Here is a 19797-nt window from a genome sequence, read left to right on the forward strand (position 1 = left end):
TGTCAAAAGTTTGTAGAATTCACCTCTGTAACATCTCTAAAATTCGCCCCTTTTTAACAAATTAAACCACTGAGCTCCTCATTCACTCAGTTATCTCTCACCTTGACTATTGAACTCCTTTCTCATTGGCCTGCCTCTCCATAGGCTCCTCCCCTCTTCAGTCTATTATAAATGCTGCTCTCAAATTTATCCACCTTACCACCGCTCAGTGTCTGCCAACCCTCTCCTCCAATCCCTACACCAGATCCCAATCAGCGTCTGCCAACCCTCTCCTCCAATCCCTTCACTGGCTCCCAATCAGTGTCCTCCACCCCTCTCCTCCAATCTCTACACCAGATCCCAATCGGCGTCTGCCAACCCCCTCCTCCAATCCCTACACTGGCTCCCAATCAGTGTCCTCCACCCCTCTCCTCCAATCTCTACACCAGATCCCAATCGGCGTCTGCCAACCCCCTCCTCCAATCCCTACACTGGCTCCCAATCAGTGTCCTCCACCCCTCTCCTCCAATCTCTACACCAGATCCCAATCGGCGTCTGCCAACCCTCTCCTCCAATCTCTACACTGGCTCCCAATCAGCGTCTGCCAACCCTCTCCTCCAATCCCTACACTGGCTCCCAATCAGCGTCTGCCAACCCTCTCCTCCAATCCCTACACTGGCTCCCAATCAGTGTCCTCCACCCCTCTCCTCCAATCTCTACACCAGATCCCAATCGCCGTCTGCCAACCCTCTCCTCCAATCCCTACACTGGCTCCCAATCAGCGTCTGCCAACCCTCTCCTCCAATCCCTACACTGGCTCCCAATCAGCGTCTGCCAACCCTCTCCTCCAATCTCTACACTGGCTCCCAATCAGCGTCTGCCAACCCTCTCCTCCAATCCCTACACCAGATCCCAATCAGCGTCTGCCAACCCTCTCCTCCAATCCCTACACTGGCTCCCAATCAGCGTCTGCCAACCCTCTCCTCCAATCTCTACACTGGCTCCCAATCAGCGTCTGCCAACCCTCTCCTCCAATCCCTACACCAGATCCCAATCAGCGTCTGCCAACTCTCTCCTCCAATCCCTACACTGGCTCCCAATCGGTGTCCACCACCCCTCTCCTCCAATCCCTACACCGGCTCCCAATCATCCAGCGAATTAAATTCAAAATACTAACCACAACATACAAAGCCATTCACAACTCTGCCCCGAGCTACATCACCAACCTTGTCGCCAAAGTACACCCAAAATGTCCTCTTCTCAAGACCTCCTACTCTCAAGCTCCCTCGTCTCCTCCTCTCATGCTTGTCTCCAGGATTTCTCCAGAGCCTCTCCCATCCTCTGGAACTCGCTACCTCAACCTGTCCGGCTATCCCCTACTCTTGCTACCTTCAGATGATCCCTGAAAACTCATCTCTTCAGGAAAGCCGATCACGTCTCCAAATGATCTCCTACCACTTCCATCAGCTCATTCCCCACAGTTACAACCTTTTGTACCACCTGCCCCACCCTATTAGATTGTAAGCTCTTCTGAGCGGGGCCCTTTTTAATCCTCTTGTATTTTATTGTATTATAACTGTATTGTCTCATTTTCATATAGTAAAGCTCTGTGTAAACCTCAGAAAGGAAAATCTGTGAATAGAATACTTGCCTTAACCTATGTATTCCACGTACTTGGAAGACTTCCCTGGCTTGGTGCATTTCATTTATGTGGATCGCACAGTGGGACAAATGATGGCTCCATGCATCAACATAGAGGATAAATCCACCACTGACCTGGGGAGCAGCGTGTTGGCCAATTTCATCAAAAACAAGGTATGTTCTGTGAGTGCGTTCACCGCGTCTGATGTGATTAGTGGGCACCACGATCAGATGAGTGCGTACATCTTCAGAGGAAACCGCGTGACGCAGAGACCCTTCAATAGTCTAATGTGCCAAAGGTTGGAAGAATTTGTAATGTAGAGATGTGAAAAGACAAATCTGGCGTGAATCCCCCAGTGGAATGTCACCACAACTCTATGACCAGATTAGCAGTCCATGATATTGAGGATAGTGTAACGACTGATTAACCATGTGTTGAGAGAAGCTTGCATAACCTAACTGAAGACATGTCACAGGGTTTTCATATTTACGTTTGTTGCTTTATGTACACAATATTGTCAAAAGTATACCTGCCTTTACACGCACATGAACTTTAATGGCATTCCAGTCTTAGTCCGTAGGGTTTAATATTGAGTTGGCCCCACCCTTTGCGACTATAACAGCTTCAACCCCTCTGGGAAGGCCGTCCACAAGGTTTAGGAGGGTGTCCATGGGAATGTTTGACCATTCTTCCAGAAGAGCATTTGTGAGGTCAGGCGCTGATTTTGGATGAGAAGACCTGGCTCGCAGTCCGCTCTGATTCATCCCAAAGGTGTTCTGTTGGGTTGAGGTCAGAACTCTGTGAAGGCCAGTCAAGTTCCTCCACCCCAAACTCACTCATCCTTGTCTTTATGGACCTTGCTATAATTAGGGTTGGCATGGGCAGTCCAGGCAGGGACCCAATACCATCGCAGGAGAACTTTATAAGCAGCTTTAAGAGTGGCAGTATTAAAGGAGCACTTTGCTACAGAAGACCAGGCCTTATTCCAGTCCACTGGGTCATTGGTAGTCAACAAGTCTCACCCCCACTGAGCCACATAAGAGAGAGGGGTGGAAGACTCAAGATTAAAGAGGTAAAGCATAATGGACTACTATGCATCGCATCGCATAGTAGTCCATTATGTGTCACTTACCTGACACAGGAGCCAGCGAAGTCACCGCAGTCCCCTGTAGTCCGGAGCCTCCATCTTCTCGGTGGGTCTCGCTGCTCCGCCGCTGTCATTCGGCGAAGCCGCGATGACGTCACTCCCGCACTTGCGCGCGGGAGCTGCCACTCGCGGCATATCGCCGTTGACCACGGCGTGCTCAGTGACCGTAGACAGTGGTGCTTGTCTTTCGGCAAATATCTCCTAAACCGTGTAGGTTTAGGAGATATTTCTTGGACCTACAGGTAAGCCTTAATCTAGGCTTACCTGTAGGTCAAAGTGTGTTGTAAGGGCTTACAACCACTTTAAGGAGGCATAAAGAGTCAAAATGAGGCCCATCGACCCCGGGGCATGTGGATCATTGCTTTATGTATTTCAATCACCAGTTCACATGCAGTTAGTGGGGGGGGGGGGATCTGGATTTTGTCTCGACTTGTGGAGTGACCTTTCCTAGCTAGGCAAAATTTTTAGTTTTTGATTCTACTCAGTGGGGGAGTGATCAGTTTTTTTTTGGTCTGGTCAGGTTTCCCTGCTTGGTGGTTGAATACTCCTGCCTGCTTTTGGAAGAAGCATCCAGAATATAGAGTAAGAGGACCAACCACTGAGTTATAAAGACCTCAGCCAATTTGGGGGGGGGGGGGGGGCAGAAGGTGGCTGGGGAAGGTGATAAATGTTTGGGAGGCCTGCCCAGAGGGGATTTTCTTCCTCTTGTCCTGAAGCTTTTGCCCCTGGGATGCATGCTGGTAGGCGACCGCTATCCTAAGACGTAGTGAGTAGGATCCTTTCTATAGACTCTCAGGAGTGGCTGAGGTTACTGGATGGACTGGGCTTGCTCTTAGAGACTTAGAATTACTGACCGTTCCCTATTAACTCCAGTCGAGGCTGTTTAAAGTGGATTTTGTAAGTAATTGTATGGGTGTTTATTTTTATAATTCTGGAGTATCCTGAACCCTTAAATCCCCTTCTGTTCAAGTTCCTGCAAATAAGATCCACAAGGGACATCCCCTAGACCAGTGATGGCGAACCTTGGCACCCCAGATGTTTTGGAACTACATTTCCCATGATGCTCACCTACACTGCAGAGTGGCTGAGCATCATGGGAAATGTAGTTCCAAAACATCTGGAGTGCCAAGGTTCGCCATCACTACCCTAGACTGAGCCTGTGTGCTTGGAACTGTCCTTGTGGCAGGCAGCCTCTATACTATAGCGAAGGTAGACCGGGGCATATTCTCAGCAGCCTCTCCAGGGGTAAGCGCTACACTCTCATAGCCATGGAGCAAACTCTATATACTGTACAGTTATTGTTTTCTGTAACTTCCCACATTTTTACAGCGGGGCGAACAAGTATTTGATACACTGATATTCCTACATACAAAGCATGTAGAGGTCTGTAATTTTTATCATACTTACTCTTCAACTGTAAGAGACGGAATCTAAAAAAAATATCCAGAAAATCACATTGTATGATTTTTTAAAAATGAATTAGCATTTTTTTGCATGACATAAGTATGTAACCACTTAAGGACCGCCTCCTGCACATATACGTCGGCACAATGGCACGGCTGGGCACAAGCACGTACCCGTATGTTGCTTTTTAAGTGCCCAGCCGTGGCGCACTCCCGACCTGGTCCTGTGCTCCGTGACCGCGGCTGCGGGACCAGCGGACCCGATCGCCGCCGGTGTCCCACGAGCTGAAGAACGAGGAGAGGTCTGTGTAAACAAACCTCTCCACCGTGCTTCCTGCTGAGCCTGTCACTGATCGTCTCTTCCCTTTTTATAGGGAAAGACGATCAGTGACGTCACATGGCAGACAACGCCCCCCTACAATAAAAAAAAACACATAACGTCACACATAACCCCTACACTGCCCCCTAGTGGTTAACTCCTTCACTGCCAGTGTCATTTACACAGGAATCACTGCATTTAAATAGCACTGATTGCTGTATAAATGACAATGGTCCCAAAAATGTGTCAAAAATGTCCGATGTGTCCGCCATAATGTCGCAGTCACAATAAAAATCGCTGATCGCCACCATTACTAGTAAAAAAAAAAAATATTAATAAAAATACTATAAAAACTATCCCCTATTTTGTAAACGCTATAACTTTTGCGCAAACCAATAATCGCTAATTGTGATTTTTTTTTTTTACCAAAAATATGTAGAAGAATAGGTATTGGCCTAAACTGAGGGGAAAAAAAATGTTTTTTTTTTATATATATTTTTTGGGGATATTTATTATAGCAAAAAGTAAAAAATATTGAATTTTTTTCAAAATCGTCGCTCTATTTTTGTTTATAGCGCAAAAAATAAAAGCCACAGAGGTGATCAAGTACCACCAAAAGAAAGCTCTATTTGTGGGGAAAAAAGGACGCCAATTTTGTTTGGAAGCGACGTCGCACGACCACGCAATTGTCAGTTAAAGCGACGAAGTGCCCGAATCGCAAAAAGGGGCTTGGTCCTTTGGCTGCAAATTGGTCCGGGGCTTACGTGGTTAATCACCTACTAACCAGTAAGAATTCCAGCTCTCACAGACCTGTTATTTTTTTCTTTAAGAAGCCCTCCTGTTCACTCGTTACCTGTATAAAAGACACCTGTCCACACGCTCAATCAAACAGACTCCAACCTCTCCACAATGGTCAAGACCAGAGAGCTGTGTAAGGACATTAGGGATAAAATTGTAGACCTGTACGAGACTGGGATGGGCTACAGGACAATAGGCAAGCAGCTTGGTGAGAAGGCAAGAACTGTTGGCACGATTATTAGAAAATGGAAGAAGTTCAAGATGACGGTCAGTCTCCCTCGGTCTGGGGCTCCATGCAAGATCTCACCTCATGGGGCATCAATGATCACGAGGAAGGTGAGGGATCAGCCGAGAACTACACGGCAGGGACTAGTCAGTGTCCTGAAGAGGGCTGGGACCTCAGTCTCAAAGAAAACCATTAGTAACACACTACGTCGTTATGGATTAAAATCCTGCAGCGCATGCAAGGTCCCCCGCTGAAGCTGGCGCATGTCCAGGCTTGTCTGAAGTTTGCCAATGACCATGATGATCCAGAGGAGGAATGGGAGACGGTCATGTGGTCTGATGAGACAAAAATAGAGCTTTTTGGTCTAAACTCCACTTGCCGTGTTTGGAGGAAGGAGGAGGATGAGTACAACCCCAAGAACACCATCCCAACCGTGAAGCATGGCGGTGGAAACATCATTCTTTGGGGCTGCTTTTCTGCAAAGGGGCGGCGACGACTGCACCGTATTGAGAGGAAGATGGATGGGACCATGTGTTTGCGAGATCTTGGCCAACAACCTCCTTCCCTCAGTAAGGGCATTGAAGATGGGTCATGGCTGGGTCTTCCAGCATGACAACAACCCGAAACACACAGCCAGGGCAACTAAGGAGTGGCTCCATAAGCAACATCTCAAGGTCCTGGAGTGGCCTAGCCAGTCTCCAGGACCTGAACCCAAAAGAAAATCTTTGAAGGGAGCTGAAAGTCCATATTGGCCAGCGACAGCCCCGAAACCTGAAGGATCTGGAGAAGGTCTGTATGGAGGAGTGGGCCAACATTCCTGCTACAGTGTGTGCAAAAACCTGGCCAAGAACTACAGGAAACGTAGGATCTCTGTAATTGCAAACAAAGGTTTCTGTACCAAATATTAGGTTCTGCTTTTCTGATGTATCAAATACTTATGTCATGCAATAAACTACAAATTAATTACTTAAAAACCATAAAATGTGATTTTCTGGATTTTTTCTATTCCGTCTCTCACAGTTGAAGAGTACCTATTATAAAAATTACAGACCTCTACATGCTTTGTAAGTAGGAAAACCTACAAAACCGTCTGTGTATCAAATACTTGATCTCCCCACTGTAAATATCTTGGTTGTCTGTAGAAGTGCATTGATTTTAATTCTATTATCTTGCTTTGATTCCTTTTACAGGTTTGGTCACTTATAGGTCTGTCTCGAAGGTACCTTCTGAAAGGATACACTACGCTGGTTTTCCGTGACGGGGATTATTACTGCTGCTACTTCCTGTGGTTTGAGAATGAAGCTGTGAGTGTTTTGCATGCATGTGGTCAAGTTAACTGTGATACATTTATAGTCGGTGCATTTCCTCTCTACCTGGAAGTATATAAAAAGTCATAGATTTACATACCATTTTAATTCAGAATAACATTGAAGAGTATAATGGGTGGATGAGAAGGATGTTAATACAAACCAAGTTAGTCAGCATACTTATATATACATATACGCCAGCTGAAAATTTTCTGGTTTCAGGTTTGTTTAAAATGACCTTTTAGCGCAATTTATTATTATTATCACTACAGGTATTTACGGTATGTCCCTTGGGCATAGAGTATAAAACCGCCTCTGTCCAATGGGTGTAGAGTATAAAATGGTTGTCCCATTCATGTATAGTATAAAACTGCCTCTGTCCCATGGGTGTAGCGTATAGAACGGCCTCTGCCCCATGGGTGTAGCGTATAGAACGGCCTCTGCCCCATGGGTGTAGCGTATAGAACGGCCTCTGCCCCATGGGTGTAGCGTATAGAACGGCCTCTGCCCCATGGGTGTAGCGTATAGAACGGCCTCTGCCCCATGGGTGTAGCGTATAGAACGGCCTCTGCCCCATGGGTGTAGCGTATAGAACGGCCTCTGCCCCATGGGTGTAGCGTATAGAACGGCCTCTGTCCCATGGGTGTAGCGTATAGAACGGCCTCTGTCCCATGGGTGTAGCGTATAGAACGGCCTCTGTCCCATGGGTGTAGCGTATAGAACGGCCTCTGTCCCATGGGTGTAGCGTATAGAACGGCCTCTGTCCCATGGGTGTAGCGTATAGAACGGCCTCTGTCCCATGGGTGTAGCGTATAGAACGGCCTCTGTCCCATGGGTGTAGCGTATAGAACGGTCTCTGTCCCATGGGTGTAGCGTATAGAACGGCCTCTGTCCCATGGGTGTAGCGTATAGAACGGCCTCTGTCCCATGGGTGTAGCGTATAGAACGGCCTCTTTCCCATGGGTGTAGCGTATAGAACGGCCTCTGTCCCATGGGTGAAGCGTATAGATCGGCCTCTGCCCCATTGGTGTAGCGTATAGGTCGGCCTCTGCCCCATGGGTGTAGCGTACAGGTCGGCCTCTGCCCCATGGGTGTAGCGTACAGAATGGCCTCTGTCCCATGGGTGTAGAGCAGGGGTAGGCAACCTCGGCCCTCCAGCTGTGGTGAAACCACAAGTCCCATGAGACATTGCAAGACATTGACAAACACATGCATGACTCCTAGAGGCAGAGGCATGATGGGACTTGTAGTTTCACCACAGCTTGAGGGCCGAGGTTGCCTACAACTGGTGTAGAGTATAGATGGGCCTCTGTCCCATGGGTGCAGAGCATAGAAGGGCCTCCCCTGTCCCATGGGTGCAGAGTATAGAAGGGTCTCCCCTGTCCCATGGGTGCAGAGTATAGAAGGGTCTCCCCTGTCCCATGGGTGCAGAGTATAGAAGGGTCTCCCCTGTCCCATGGGTGCAGAGTATAGAAGGGTCTCCCCTGTCCCATGGGTGCAGAGTATAGAAGGGTCTCCCCTGTCCCATGGGTGCAGAGTATAGAAGGGTCTCCCCTGTCCCATGGGTGCAGAGTATAGAAGGATCTCCCCTGTCCCATGGGTGCAGAGTATAAAAGGATCTCCCCTGTCCCATGGGTGCAGAGTATAGAAGGATCTCCCCTGTCCCATGGGTGCAGAGTATAGAAGGATCTCCCCTGTCCCATGGGTGCAGAGTATAGAAGGGCCTCCCCTGTCCCATGGGTGCAGAGTATAGAAGGGCCTCCCCTGTCCCATGGGTGCAGAGTATAGAAGGGCTTCCCCTGTCCCATGGGTGCAGAGTATAGAAGGGCCTCCCCTGTCCCATGGGTGCAGAGTATAGAAGGGCCTCCCCTGCCCCATGGGTGCAGAGTATAGAAGGGCCTCCCCTGTCCCATGGGTGCAGAGTATAGAAGGGCCTCCCCTGTCCCATGGGTGCAGAGTATAGAAGGGCCTCCCCTGTCCCATGGGTGCAGAGTATAGAAGGGCCTCCCCTGTCCCATGGGTGCAGAGTATAGAAGGGCCTCCCCTGTCCCATGGGTGCAGAGTATAGAAGGGCCTCCCCTGTCCCATGGGTGCAGAGTATAGAAGGGCCTCCCCTGTCCCATGGGTGCAGAGTATAGAAGGGCCTCCCCTGTCCCATGGGTGCAGAGTATAGAAGGGCCTCCCCTGTCCCATGGGTGCAGAGTATAGAAGGGCCTCCCCTGTCCCATGGGTGCAGAGTATAGAAGGGCCTCCCCTGTCCCATGGGTGCAGAGTATAGAAGGGCCTCCCCTGTCCCATGGGTGCAGAGTATAGAAGGGCCTCCCCTGTCCCATGGGTGCAGAGTATAGAAGGGCCTCCCCTGTCCCATGGGTGCAGAGTATAGAAGGGCCTCCCCTGTCCCATGGGTGCAGAGTATAGAAGGGCCTCCCCTGTCCCATGGGTGCAGAGTATAGAAGGGCCTCCCCTGTCCCATGGGTGCAGAGTATAGAAGGGCCTCCCCTGTCCCATGGGTGCAGAGTATAGAAGGGCCTCCCCTGTCCCATGGGTGCAGAGTATAGAAGGGCCTCCCCTGTCCCATGGGTGCAGAGTATAGAAGGGCCTCCCCTGTCCCATGGGTGCAGAGTATAGAAGGGCCTCCCCTGTCCCATGGGTGCAGAGTATAGAAGGGCCTCCCCTGTCCCATGGGTGCAGAGTATAGAAGGGCCTCCCCTGTCCCATGGGTGCAGAGTATAGAAGGGCCTCCCCTGTCCCATGGGTGCAGAGTATAGAAGGGCCTCCCCTGTCCCATGGGTGCAGAGTATAGAAGGGCCTCCCCTGTCCCATGGGTGCAGAGTATAGAAGGGCCTCCCCTGTCCCATGGGTGCAGAGTATAGAAGGGCCTCCCCTGTCCCATGGGTGCAGAGTATAGAAGGGCCTCCCCTGTCCCATGGGTGCAGAGTATAGAAGGGCCTCCCCTGTCCCATGGGTGCAGAGTATAGAAGGGCCTCCCCTGTCCCATGGGTGCAGAGTATAGAAGGGCCTCCCCTGTCCCATGGGTGCAGAGTATAGAAGGGCCTCCCCTGTCCCATGGGTGCAGAGTATAGAAGGGCCTCCCCTGTCCCATGGGTGCAGAGTATAGAAGGGCCTCCCCTGTCCCATGGGTGCAGAGTATAGAAGGGCCTCCCCTGTCCCATGGGTGCAGAGTATAGAAGGGCCTCCCCTGTCCCATGGGTGCAGAGTATAGAAGGGCCTCCCCTGTCCCATGGGTGCAGAGTATAGAAGGGCCTCCCCTGTCCCATGGGTGCAGAGTATAGAAGGGCCTCCCCTGTCCCATGGGTGCAGAGTATAGAAGGGCCTCCCCTGTCCCATGGGTGCAGAGTATAGAAGGGCCTCCCCTGTCCCATGGGTGCAGAGTATAGAAGGGCCTCCCCTGTCCCATGGGTGCAGAGTATAGAAGGGCCTCCCCTGTCCCATGGGTGCAGAGTATAGAAGGGCCTCCCCTGTCCCATGGGTGCAGAGTATAGAAGGGCCTCCCCTGTCCCATGGGTGCAGAGTATAGAAGGGCCTCCCCTGTCCCATGGGTGCAGAGTATAGAAGGGCCTCCCCTGTCCCATGGGTGCAGAGTATAGAAGGGCCTCCCCTGTCCCATGGGTGCAGAGTATAGAAGGGCCTCCCCTGTCCCATGGGTGCAGAGTATAGAAGGGCCTCCCCTGTCCCATGGGTGCAGAGTATAGAAGGGCCTCCCCTGTCCCATGGGTGCAGAGTATAGAAGGGCCTCCCCTGTCCCATGGGTGCAGAGTATAGAAGGGCCTCCCCTGTCCCATGGGTGCAGAGTATAGAAGGGCCTCCCCTGTCCCATGGGTGCAGAGTATAGAAGGGCCTCCCCTGTCCCACGGGCGCAGAGTATAGAAGGGCCTCCCCTGTCCCGTGGGTGCAGAGTATAGAAGGTCCTCCCCTGTCCCGTGGGTGCAGAGTATAGAAGGGCCTCCCCTGTCCCGTGGGTGCAGAGTATAGAACAACCAAGCATGTTTTCTGATGGCTTTTTTTCTTTAACAGGGAGATAAACTGGAAGTTATTGATGTTCCAGTTCTCGGAGATGATTCTGCCCCTATAGGAATGCTAGCCGGAGAATATTACAGGTGATTATTACAATTGTAAATTGTTCTTTATTAAGACAGGCTTACCTTAACATAAACCCTTGTGTAGAACTTGTTGGTGAATTGGAAGTCCTATAGAGTGCCCTGGGAACCCCCCCGAATCACAGGGTGCAGTGATATGCCATGGCTGCCATTGTTGGCCGGTTCCCTCTCCCACCCCCACTATTCTCCTATTGGTGGTATAATGGGTAGAGGAGGGGACATGCCAGAACTGACAACCACAGGAGCTTGTCACTATTTGCATGTCATGGTGCCATGTTGTGTGGGGGGCTCCTGGCTCCTGCAATGTAAGTAAAGCTGAAAAAGAGATACATATTCAGAAGTAAGTATATTGAATTATATTTACTAAAGGCTCAACAATCCGATTCCTAGATAAGACTGGTTCTCTTGAAGGAAGGAAGGATGGACGGCAGTCAAACCACAATGCCCGGTTCTGTAGAAGTCTACATATTTGCTGCTTGTTCACAATCTGAGCAACGTCTATTGCCTATCATTTCTCCCCCCGAGATTAAGCAGCCCGGGGATGTCTGTCCCGGTCAGGGTTGGTTTTTAACATCCATACCAATATCCAAGACCACCCCTTTGGTTTCGGCCCCATTTACAGCAGTCTTAATGTTCATAGGTGCCTTCACCGTGAACCTAGACAGGTTCTCTTCTCTACCCATTCTGCCCATTCTTTCTGCATGGCAGGTCATAATAAAGATATTCTAATATTTTCTTTTCTGAAGTGTTCCTGGGAGATTTTCTGTTTTATAGTCTTTTCACAATGTTTGGTTTAAATGTTAATTCGATGCAGAGTGTCTTTCTGGAACTTCATTATTTCATTACTAAAGGTAAAATGTCCGCAATGTGCAAAGCTGAAGCCACTGGGAAGCTGCTGATAATCAGGAGATTCTGCGTTATAACAAAGAAAGCTGGTATTACTTGGGCTGTACTCACCTCCCGGTGCTAAAATATCTCTGCCCCAATGTTCCCCTAGAAGCCCCTTGACCTGGAATTTGCATAGGGATAACCACCCCCTCCCCCAGCTAGACTGAGAGCTGCGTTCTGTGGGAGGCAGGGGCAAGTGCTACTTACCTATATTTTGAGGTTTAGGTTTTTCTTTTGGGGCTCTCGAGGCAGGGAAAAGAGGTATTCTGGGGCACTGGATGGTGCTGGTTTGCTGGGGCACTGGATGGTGCTGGTTTGCTGGGGCACTGGATGGTGCTGGTTTGCTGGGGCACTGGATGGTGCTGGTTTGCTGGGGCACTGGATGGTGCTGGTTTGCTGGGGCACTGGATGGTGCTGGTTTGCTGGGGCACTGGATGGTGCTGGTTTGCTGGGGCACTGGATGGCGCTGGTTTGCTGGGGCACTGGATGGCGCTGGTATGCTGGGTCACTGGATGGCGCTGGTATGCTGGGTCACTGGATGGCGCTGGTATGCTGGGTCACTGGATGGCGCTGGGGCACTAGATGGTGCTGGTATGCTGGGACACTGGATGGTGCTGGTATGCTGGGTCATTGGATGGCGCTGGTATGCTGGGGCACTGGATGGCGCTGGTATGCTGGGGCACTGGATGGCGCTGGTATGCTGGGGCACTGGATGGTGCTGGGGCACTGGATGGTTTTGGCATGCTGGGGGAGTGGATGGTGCTGGTATGCTGGGTCACTGGATGGCGCTGGTATGCTGGGTCACTGGATGGCGCTGGGGCACTAGATGGTGCTGGTATGCTGGGTCATTGGATGGCGCTGGTATACTGGGGCACTGGATGGCGCTGGTATACTGGGGCACTGGATGGCGCTGGTATGCTGGGGCACTGGATGGCGCTGGTATGCTGGGGCACTGGATGGTGCTGGGGCACTGGATGGTGCTGGTACGCTGGGGCACTGGATGGTGCTGGTACGCTGGGGCACTGGATGGTGCTGGTACGCTGGGGCACTGGATGGTGCCGGTACGCTGGGGTACTGAATGCTGTCGGTATTAAGGCATAACGGATGGTGTTGGTTTGGGGGAGTACTGGATGGTGTCTACTCTACAGAAGAAGAAGTCTTTCTTTCTTTCTTTCTTTCTTTCTTTCTTTCTTTCTTTCTTTCTTTCTTTCTTTCTTTCTTTCTTCCTTCCTTCCTTCCTTCCTTCCTTCCTTCCTTCCTTCCTTCCTTCCTTCCTTCCTTCCTTCCTTCCTTCCTTCCTTCCTTCCTTCCTTCCTTTTCTGCTTTAGGTATGATTGGGCACCGCATGATGCTGGTATGATGGGGTAATGGATACTGCCAGGATAATGGGGTACCGGGTAATGCCGGTATGAAAGGGCACCTGATGGGGTACCGGATGTATCTACTCTACAGAAGAAGTGTTTCTTTCTTTTCTGTCTGCTTCAGGTTTGCTTTAAGGAACAATATCCACTATAAGACCCCTTGTGACAATTCCATGATGTGCAAAAGGATTTTTTCATTGTTTGACGATTTTCTTCGTCTTTTAATCCTTTTCATACTTAAATTGTTTAAACCTAGAATGCCTCCATGAACATTAAACGCCATATAACACATATATCTTGAACGTGAATTTTGAAGGATGGCGGCAGATTCTACAGCGAGGGCAGGGAATTGGGTGTGGACGACCAGGCCCCATCGGGAGGCTTCTTACGAGGAGATAGCATGGTCCCTGCACTTTCCCTACTCGGGAACCTTTCCTTGCCCCTATCAGACGAGGAATCTGCCCCTACACTAGCCACTTGCATAAAACGTGCCAAACCAGGACTCTGGCCCTGACCCAAGATGGCCATTGAGGTCAAGTGGGAGACCAGTGCCCCATCGGACAGCTGTCTCTCTAGTGACCGATGGAAGCCATAGAAGAACCAAATACCACACAACTTCCTTCCTCTTCTGCATTGCCACTTCGGTTGAATGCCACCTACAACGAGGGAAAACAGATTGCACCTGCCTACAACTGGATCTGTATATCCCCCTCCCCCGTCCTCCACACTGGCAAAAAAATGAGCTCATGGCCAAGCCAAACCAAGAACCTATACCCGTGGAGGTGCCTGTGGTTGGCAGTACCTGAGGGTGAGGGGGAATGTGCATGCATGTCCAGCTATCACATTTGTAATAAAATGCTCCATGCAGTCAAGGGGCTCCAGTAATGCTCTAAGCCCTGAGGAAGAGGAAGGCTTTTCCTCCGAAATGTGTTGGATACATTTTGATATTCTTGACCAATAAACATTTTAAAAAGACCTCTGAGTTATATCCACCCTAGGATTTATCATCTGCTGATCGCTCTATTTGTTGTGATCAGAGAGATGGCAGTCTAGGTCCAGAACAAGATCCACCAGCCCTGTACCTTCATTACGGATGAGCTCACCTGTATATCCATCAGAGCCAGGCCTCAGTGCAGCACCATCACACAGGTTATCTATACACTGATGCTAAACGTCTGAGAAAATCCAAACTGAGTTGTATAATTGGAGAGTCAGAATCAGGTTCAGGGAATGGGTGATCTGCAGGAAGGTTTTGGTCCTCCAGCACTGAGCATTGGTTTTGGTCCTCCAGCACCTCCGACTTTCGAGGAGGTGAGTGTGACTGGTGGAGGGTCCACTTGGTGGTGTTCACTCATTTGTTATTCATCACCGCTGGATTGTGTGAGGGACAGTATTTGTTTGCAGAAGATATCACTGGATATATGGACTTTATTTGATATATATATATATATATATATATATATATATATATATATATATATATATATGTTATACTTATTGTTTCCACTAGAGGTCACCGCTTGCACATATTTATTCTATTATTGTGGTTCGTGGAACATTATTTGTGCTACATTTAACACCCCTATTCATTTTTTTAGTTTGTGTTCATATTACCTCGTACGGTAAAACTTTGGATTGCGAGCATAATTCGTTCCAGAAACATGCTTGTCATCCAAAGCACTTGTATATCAAAGGGAATTTCCCCATAAGAAATAATGGAAACTCAAATGATTCGTTCCGTAACCACTTATTCATAGGTCCTTCAGTTTATATAGTCCATATGAAAAGATTATAGCAATGCGATTGGTTGTGTAACCATAAAATGTCCATCCACAAATGGAAGCCTCCGCAAGGGGATTAGAAGCAAAATCCAGCAGGAGCTCCAGAGTATAAAAGAGAAGAGGGGCGCCTCTAAGTGTAGCAATATGTTGCTAAATGTTGTACCTTCATTAAATGTAACCATATTGCTACACTTAGTGCCCGTTCACACTACCGCGACTTGTCAGGCGACTTAGTCGCCTGACAAGTCGCGCTCCGTTCTGTACTATGGAACCGTTCTAATAGGAGCGACTCAAGTCGCTCCGACTTTTAAAAAGGTTCCTGTACTATTTTTGGGGCGACTTCAGGCGACTTGCATTGACTTCTATACAGTCGTCGTTTTGCAAGTCGCTGCTGAAGTCGTGTGCAGGTCGCGTCTGTGAGTCGCGCTGCAAGTCGTGTCGCCCCTGTGTGAACGGGCACTGAGAGGTGCCCCTCTTCTCTTTTATACTCAATATTTATGACGTTACTTGTATATTTAGACATCTGTTCTATTCAGTCAGTTCTATTCCGACTTTACTAAGTATATATTAACCACTTTCAGCCCCCGGACCATTTTGCTGGCTTAAGACCAGACCACTTTTTGCGATTCGCTTTAACTGATTGCGCGGTCGTGTGACGCGGCTCCCAAACAAAATTGACATCCTTTTTTTCCCACAAATAGAGCTTTCTTTTGGTGGTATTTGATCACCTCTGCAGTTTTTATTTTTTGCTCTATAAACAAAAAAAGAGCGACAATTTTGAAAAAAACACATTATTTTTTACTTTTGTTATAATAAATATCCCCCAAAAATATATAAAAAAACATTTTTTTTCCCTCAGTTTAGGCCGATACGTATTCTTCTACATATTTTTGTTAAAAAAAAATCTCAATAAGCGATTATTGATTGGTTTGTGCAAAAGTTATAGCGTTTACAAAATAGGGGGTAGTTTTATGGCATTTTTATAAATTTTTTATTTTTTTTTTACTAGTAATGGCGATCAACAATTTTTATTGTGACTGCTACATTATGGCGGACACATCGGACATTTTTGCCACATTTTTGGGACCATTGTCATTTATACAGCAATCAGTGCTATACAAATGCAGTGATTCCTGTGTAAATGACACTGGCAGTGAAGGGGTTAACCAGGGGGTGGCAGTGTAGAGGTTAAGTGTTTCTAGGGGCGTGTTACTAACTGTGGGGGAGGCTGGGCTTTGTGTTAGTGAACACTGATCTCTGCTCCAATCATATGGAGCAGAGATCAGTGTCACTTGTTGCTAGGCAGAACGGGGAGATGCTGTTTACAACGGCATCTCCCCGTTCAGCCGCCCCGTGAGACGATAGCGGGTATCCCCGCGGCGATCGAGTCCGCGGGATCCGCGACCGGACTCACAGGGGTCCCGACCGGCGGCGGCACGCATGCGATGGCAGGGCGGCATATAGAAATGGACTTACCGGTACGCCAATATGCCTGCCCGTGCCATTCTGCCGACGTACAGTGGCGTGCGCCGGTCGGGAACTGGTTAATACTGTGTCATTCTTTCAGAGGTCTTAATCCTTTTGGCTCTCTGTTTTTTTTTTTTTTTTTTCGTGCTGCCCATTTTCCTGTGCACATTTGGTTTCCACTTTAGTCTGATTAGATATGGGAGGAGTTTCTGGGGGGTTGTCTATCGCCCTAATTGCTTTTATTTCACTATAAATATCTTTAGTCTGAGTATGGTCACCAGCTATGATTAAGCATCTATATTGATGTGAAACGCGTTGGCCTGCCTGTACCTTTCACCACCATGATGTAAGAGATTTTGGATCTTCTGCACTGTTTTGCCACGAATAAAAGGTGTTATTCGGAGAGTGCGGCCGTTCAGCTGTTTTCTTCCATTTCCTGCACCGTTGCAGAGCCTGCGCCTGAAGTTGTGAGTGGGGAGGGCGGTTATTAGAGACACCAACGCGCTTGGAGCGGCATCGCTACCTCGTGTATTAAGACATCGCTTGTATATCAAGGCAACATTTATTTAAAAATGTTGCTTGTCTTGCAAAACGCTCTCAAACCCGAAGATTTACTGTATTTCTTTAGCTTTGCAAGGAGGCAGCGCTTCACTTATATTTCCTTTTCACTTGGGTCTGCTAATAACAGTTGGTGTTCAGCAGCAACCGCCTAGATTTAAATATAGAGCACTTATTTTTATTTTTAGTAGCGCAGAAGTACACTTTGTTTACACTGGTTAAAATGTTTGTTTTACAGTTATTTGTAAGTGTGTGTGTGTATATATACTGTGTATATATATATATATATATAAATGCCGTATATACTCGAATATAAGCCGGGTTTTTCAGCCCCTTCTTTTTAGGCTGAAAAACTCCCCCTCTGCTTATACTGGAGTGAGCCGTAGCTTTTATTACTAAAACAGCGTGCGTCTCCCGCTGTGTAATGCATTCTGTTCAGCCGTCCATTGAAACAATGCCCGCCCCGCCTCCTCCTTGTCCGCCCGTGATAGAGGAACACTGATACGATGCTGGGAAACTGTATGAGTGTTCCACCTATCACAGACGAGGAGGAGGAGGCGGGGCGGGCATTGTTTCAATGGACGGCTGAACAGAATGCATTACACAGCGGGAGATGCGCACTGTTTTAGTACTAAAAGGTACGGCTGCGACTGTGCACGGTGTGGCTGCAGATGGGCGCGGTGTGGCTGCAGATGGGCGCGGTGTGGCTGCGACTGGGCGCGGTGTGGCTGCGACTGGGCGCGGTGTGGCTGCAGATGGGCGCGGTGTGGCTGCAGATGGGCGCGGTGTGGCTGCGACTGGGCACGGTGTGGCTGCGACTGGGCGCGGTGTGGCTGCAGATGGGCGCGGTGTGGCTGCGACTGGGTGCGGTGAGGCTGCGATTGGGCACATGTAGCACATGTAGCTGCGACTGGGCGCGGTGTGGCTGCGACTGGGCGCGGTGTGGCTGCGATTGGGCACATGTGGCTGCGAATGGGCGCGGTGAGGCTGCGACTGGGCACAGTGAGGCTGCAGATGGGCATTGTTTACCGGTAGCTGCTCATATGGACTCGAGTCAATATGTTTTCCCGTTTTTTTTGTGGTAAAATTAGGTGCCTCGGCTTATATCCAGGTTGACTTATACTAGAGTATCTATATATACCGTATATATATATATATATATATATATATATATATATATATATATATAGATATAGATTATATGATTTTATATATATATATATATACACACACACATCTATAGATAGATATATATATATATATCTATAGATGTGTGTGTGTGTGTATATATATATATATATATATATATATAAAATCATATTATCTATATCTATATCTATATCTATATCTATATCTATATCTATATCTATATCTATATCTATATCTATATCTATATCTATATATATATATATATATATATATATATATATATATATATATATATATATATATATATATATATAGAGAGAGAGAGAGAGATCTCTCTTTATATATATATATTATATATACACACACACACATGTGTGTTTGAGCTTTGGGGTGCACACCAGAAGGCTGCACACACTTGGGGCATGTATGACTTTCCGTGTCTCTTCTCATGCACAGCTGCCATTCATATGATATTTCTGAACATTTGTTATAAAGTCAACTCATTTTTTATTTTATTTTTTGGTCCTGTTTTAGGAAACTTCTTCGTTATTACTGTAAAAACCATCCAGCAGAGCCGGTGAAGTGCTATGAACTGCTAACATTGCACCTGGGCATCATCCCACCGGATTTCATCATACAGCAGTGCCATGACTTGGCCCGCAAATTGTGGGAGCCGTCTCGTATACCCCTTCTATAGAGGACAAGGCCAGAAGACCGGATAATCCCAGCAGCAGCCCGCGCTGTCGGCTCGGTCACATGAGAAACCTGTACTGGCCATTCGGAGAGAGCTCTGCATCTGAAACCAAACCGCGGGCAGATCCCAGGCTACCGATCCAGATTTTATTGTTCTGTTGTAATGCAAAGCTGGAAAAAAAAATTGCTTTATATCTATAGTTAAGCCCAGTATGAAAACTGAACTCAAGGCAACTGAAAAATGTACAGATGGAATGTACATGTATATGGATCTCCTCCACCTGCCCAAAGGATTTGTTTCTTTCAATCCAGTCCTGAGATTTACACAGCTCTGCCACACAGCACAGCCCTGTCTGGATTGGCAGACATTTTTTTTATTTTTTCCTGCTTCAGTTCAGTAATGGTGATAGGTCTTGTCCCTCCCCCAGTCTGTGATTGGACAGTGAAAGGAAGAAAGAGCATGCTGATGAGCTCATCTCTCTGCTATTTCTCTTTTTTTTTTCCCCTTTATGCTCCTTGTTGGCACATGGGCACTGTAGCACAGATGACCGGCTCCTGGTGCTGCTTCTTTCTCGCCCAGTCTGAGCTCTGCTTTATAGGGGATTGCAGTAGGCTGAAACCAGGTCAGATTTAGACACCTTTAATGCTTACTAATAAATTTATTCATTTGATCATTTATTGATCAACGAATGAATAAACAGCCGGCATTGATTTGGGGCTTTTATATTTGCCTGGGGTTCAGCTTTAGGAATATGGTTGGGGGGGGGGGGGGGGGGTAGTGTCAATGGACTTATCTGCCTGAAGTTCAGCTTTAGGAATATGGTTGGGGGGGGGGGGGGGGTAGTGTCAATGGACTTATCTGCCTGAAGTTCAGCTTTAGGAATATGGTTGGGGGGGGGGGGGGGTTGGGTTGATGGACTTATCTGCCTGGGGTTCAGCTGTAGGAATATGGTTGGGGGGG

At 48.3% G+C, this 19797-nt stretch overlaps 1 protein-coding gene across 1 annotated transcript in view; it reads left to right on the top strand.

The window, feature by feature from the left end:
• Positions 1–19078, top strand: part of HPS1 (HPS1 biogenesis of lysosomal organelles complex 3 subunit 1) — a 115748-nt gene extending 96670 nt beyond the window's left edge. Inside the window, exons 16-19 of the mRNA XM_077455709.1 lie at positions 1650–1794; positions 6705–6818; positions 10857–10939; positions 18678–19078. Coding sequence (XP_077311835.1) covers positions 1650–1794; positions 6705–6818; positions 10857–10939; positions 18678–18840 — 505 coding nt within the window. The 3' untranslated portion in view covers positions 18841–19078. The remainder of the gene's footprint in view (positions 1–1649; positions 1795–6704; positions 6819–10856; positions 10940–18677) is intronic.
• Positions 19079–19797: the final 719 nt, after the last annotated feature.

This window comes from Lithobates pipiens, unplaced genomic scaffold, assembly GCF_037356315.1.
Source record: "Lithobates pipiens isolate NorthernLeopardFrog02 unplaced genomic scaffold, aLitPip1_a1.2 Scaffold_25, whole genome shotgun sequence".
NCBI lineage: Eukaryota > Metazoa > Chordata > Amphibia > Anura > Ranidae > Lithobates > Lithobates pipiens.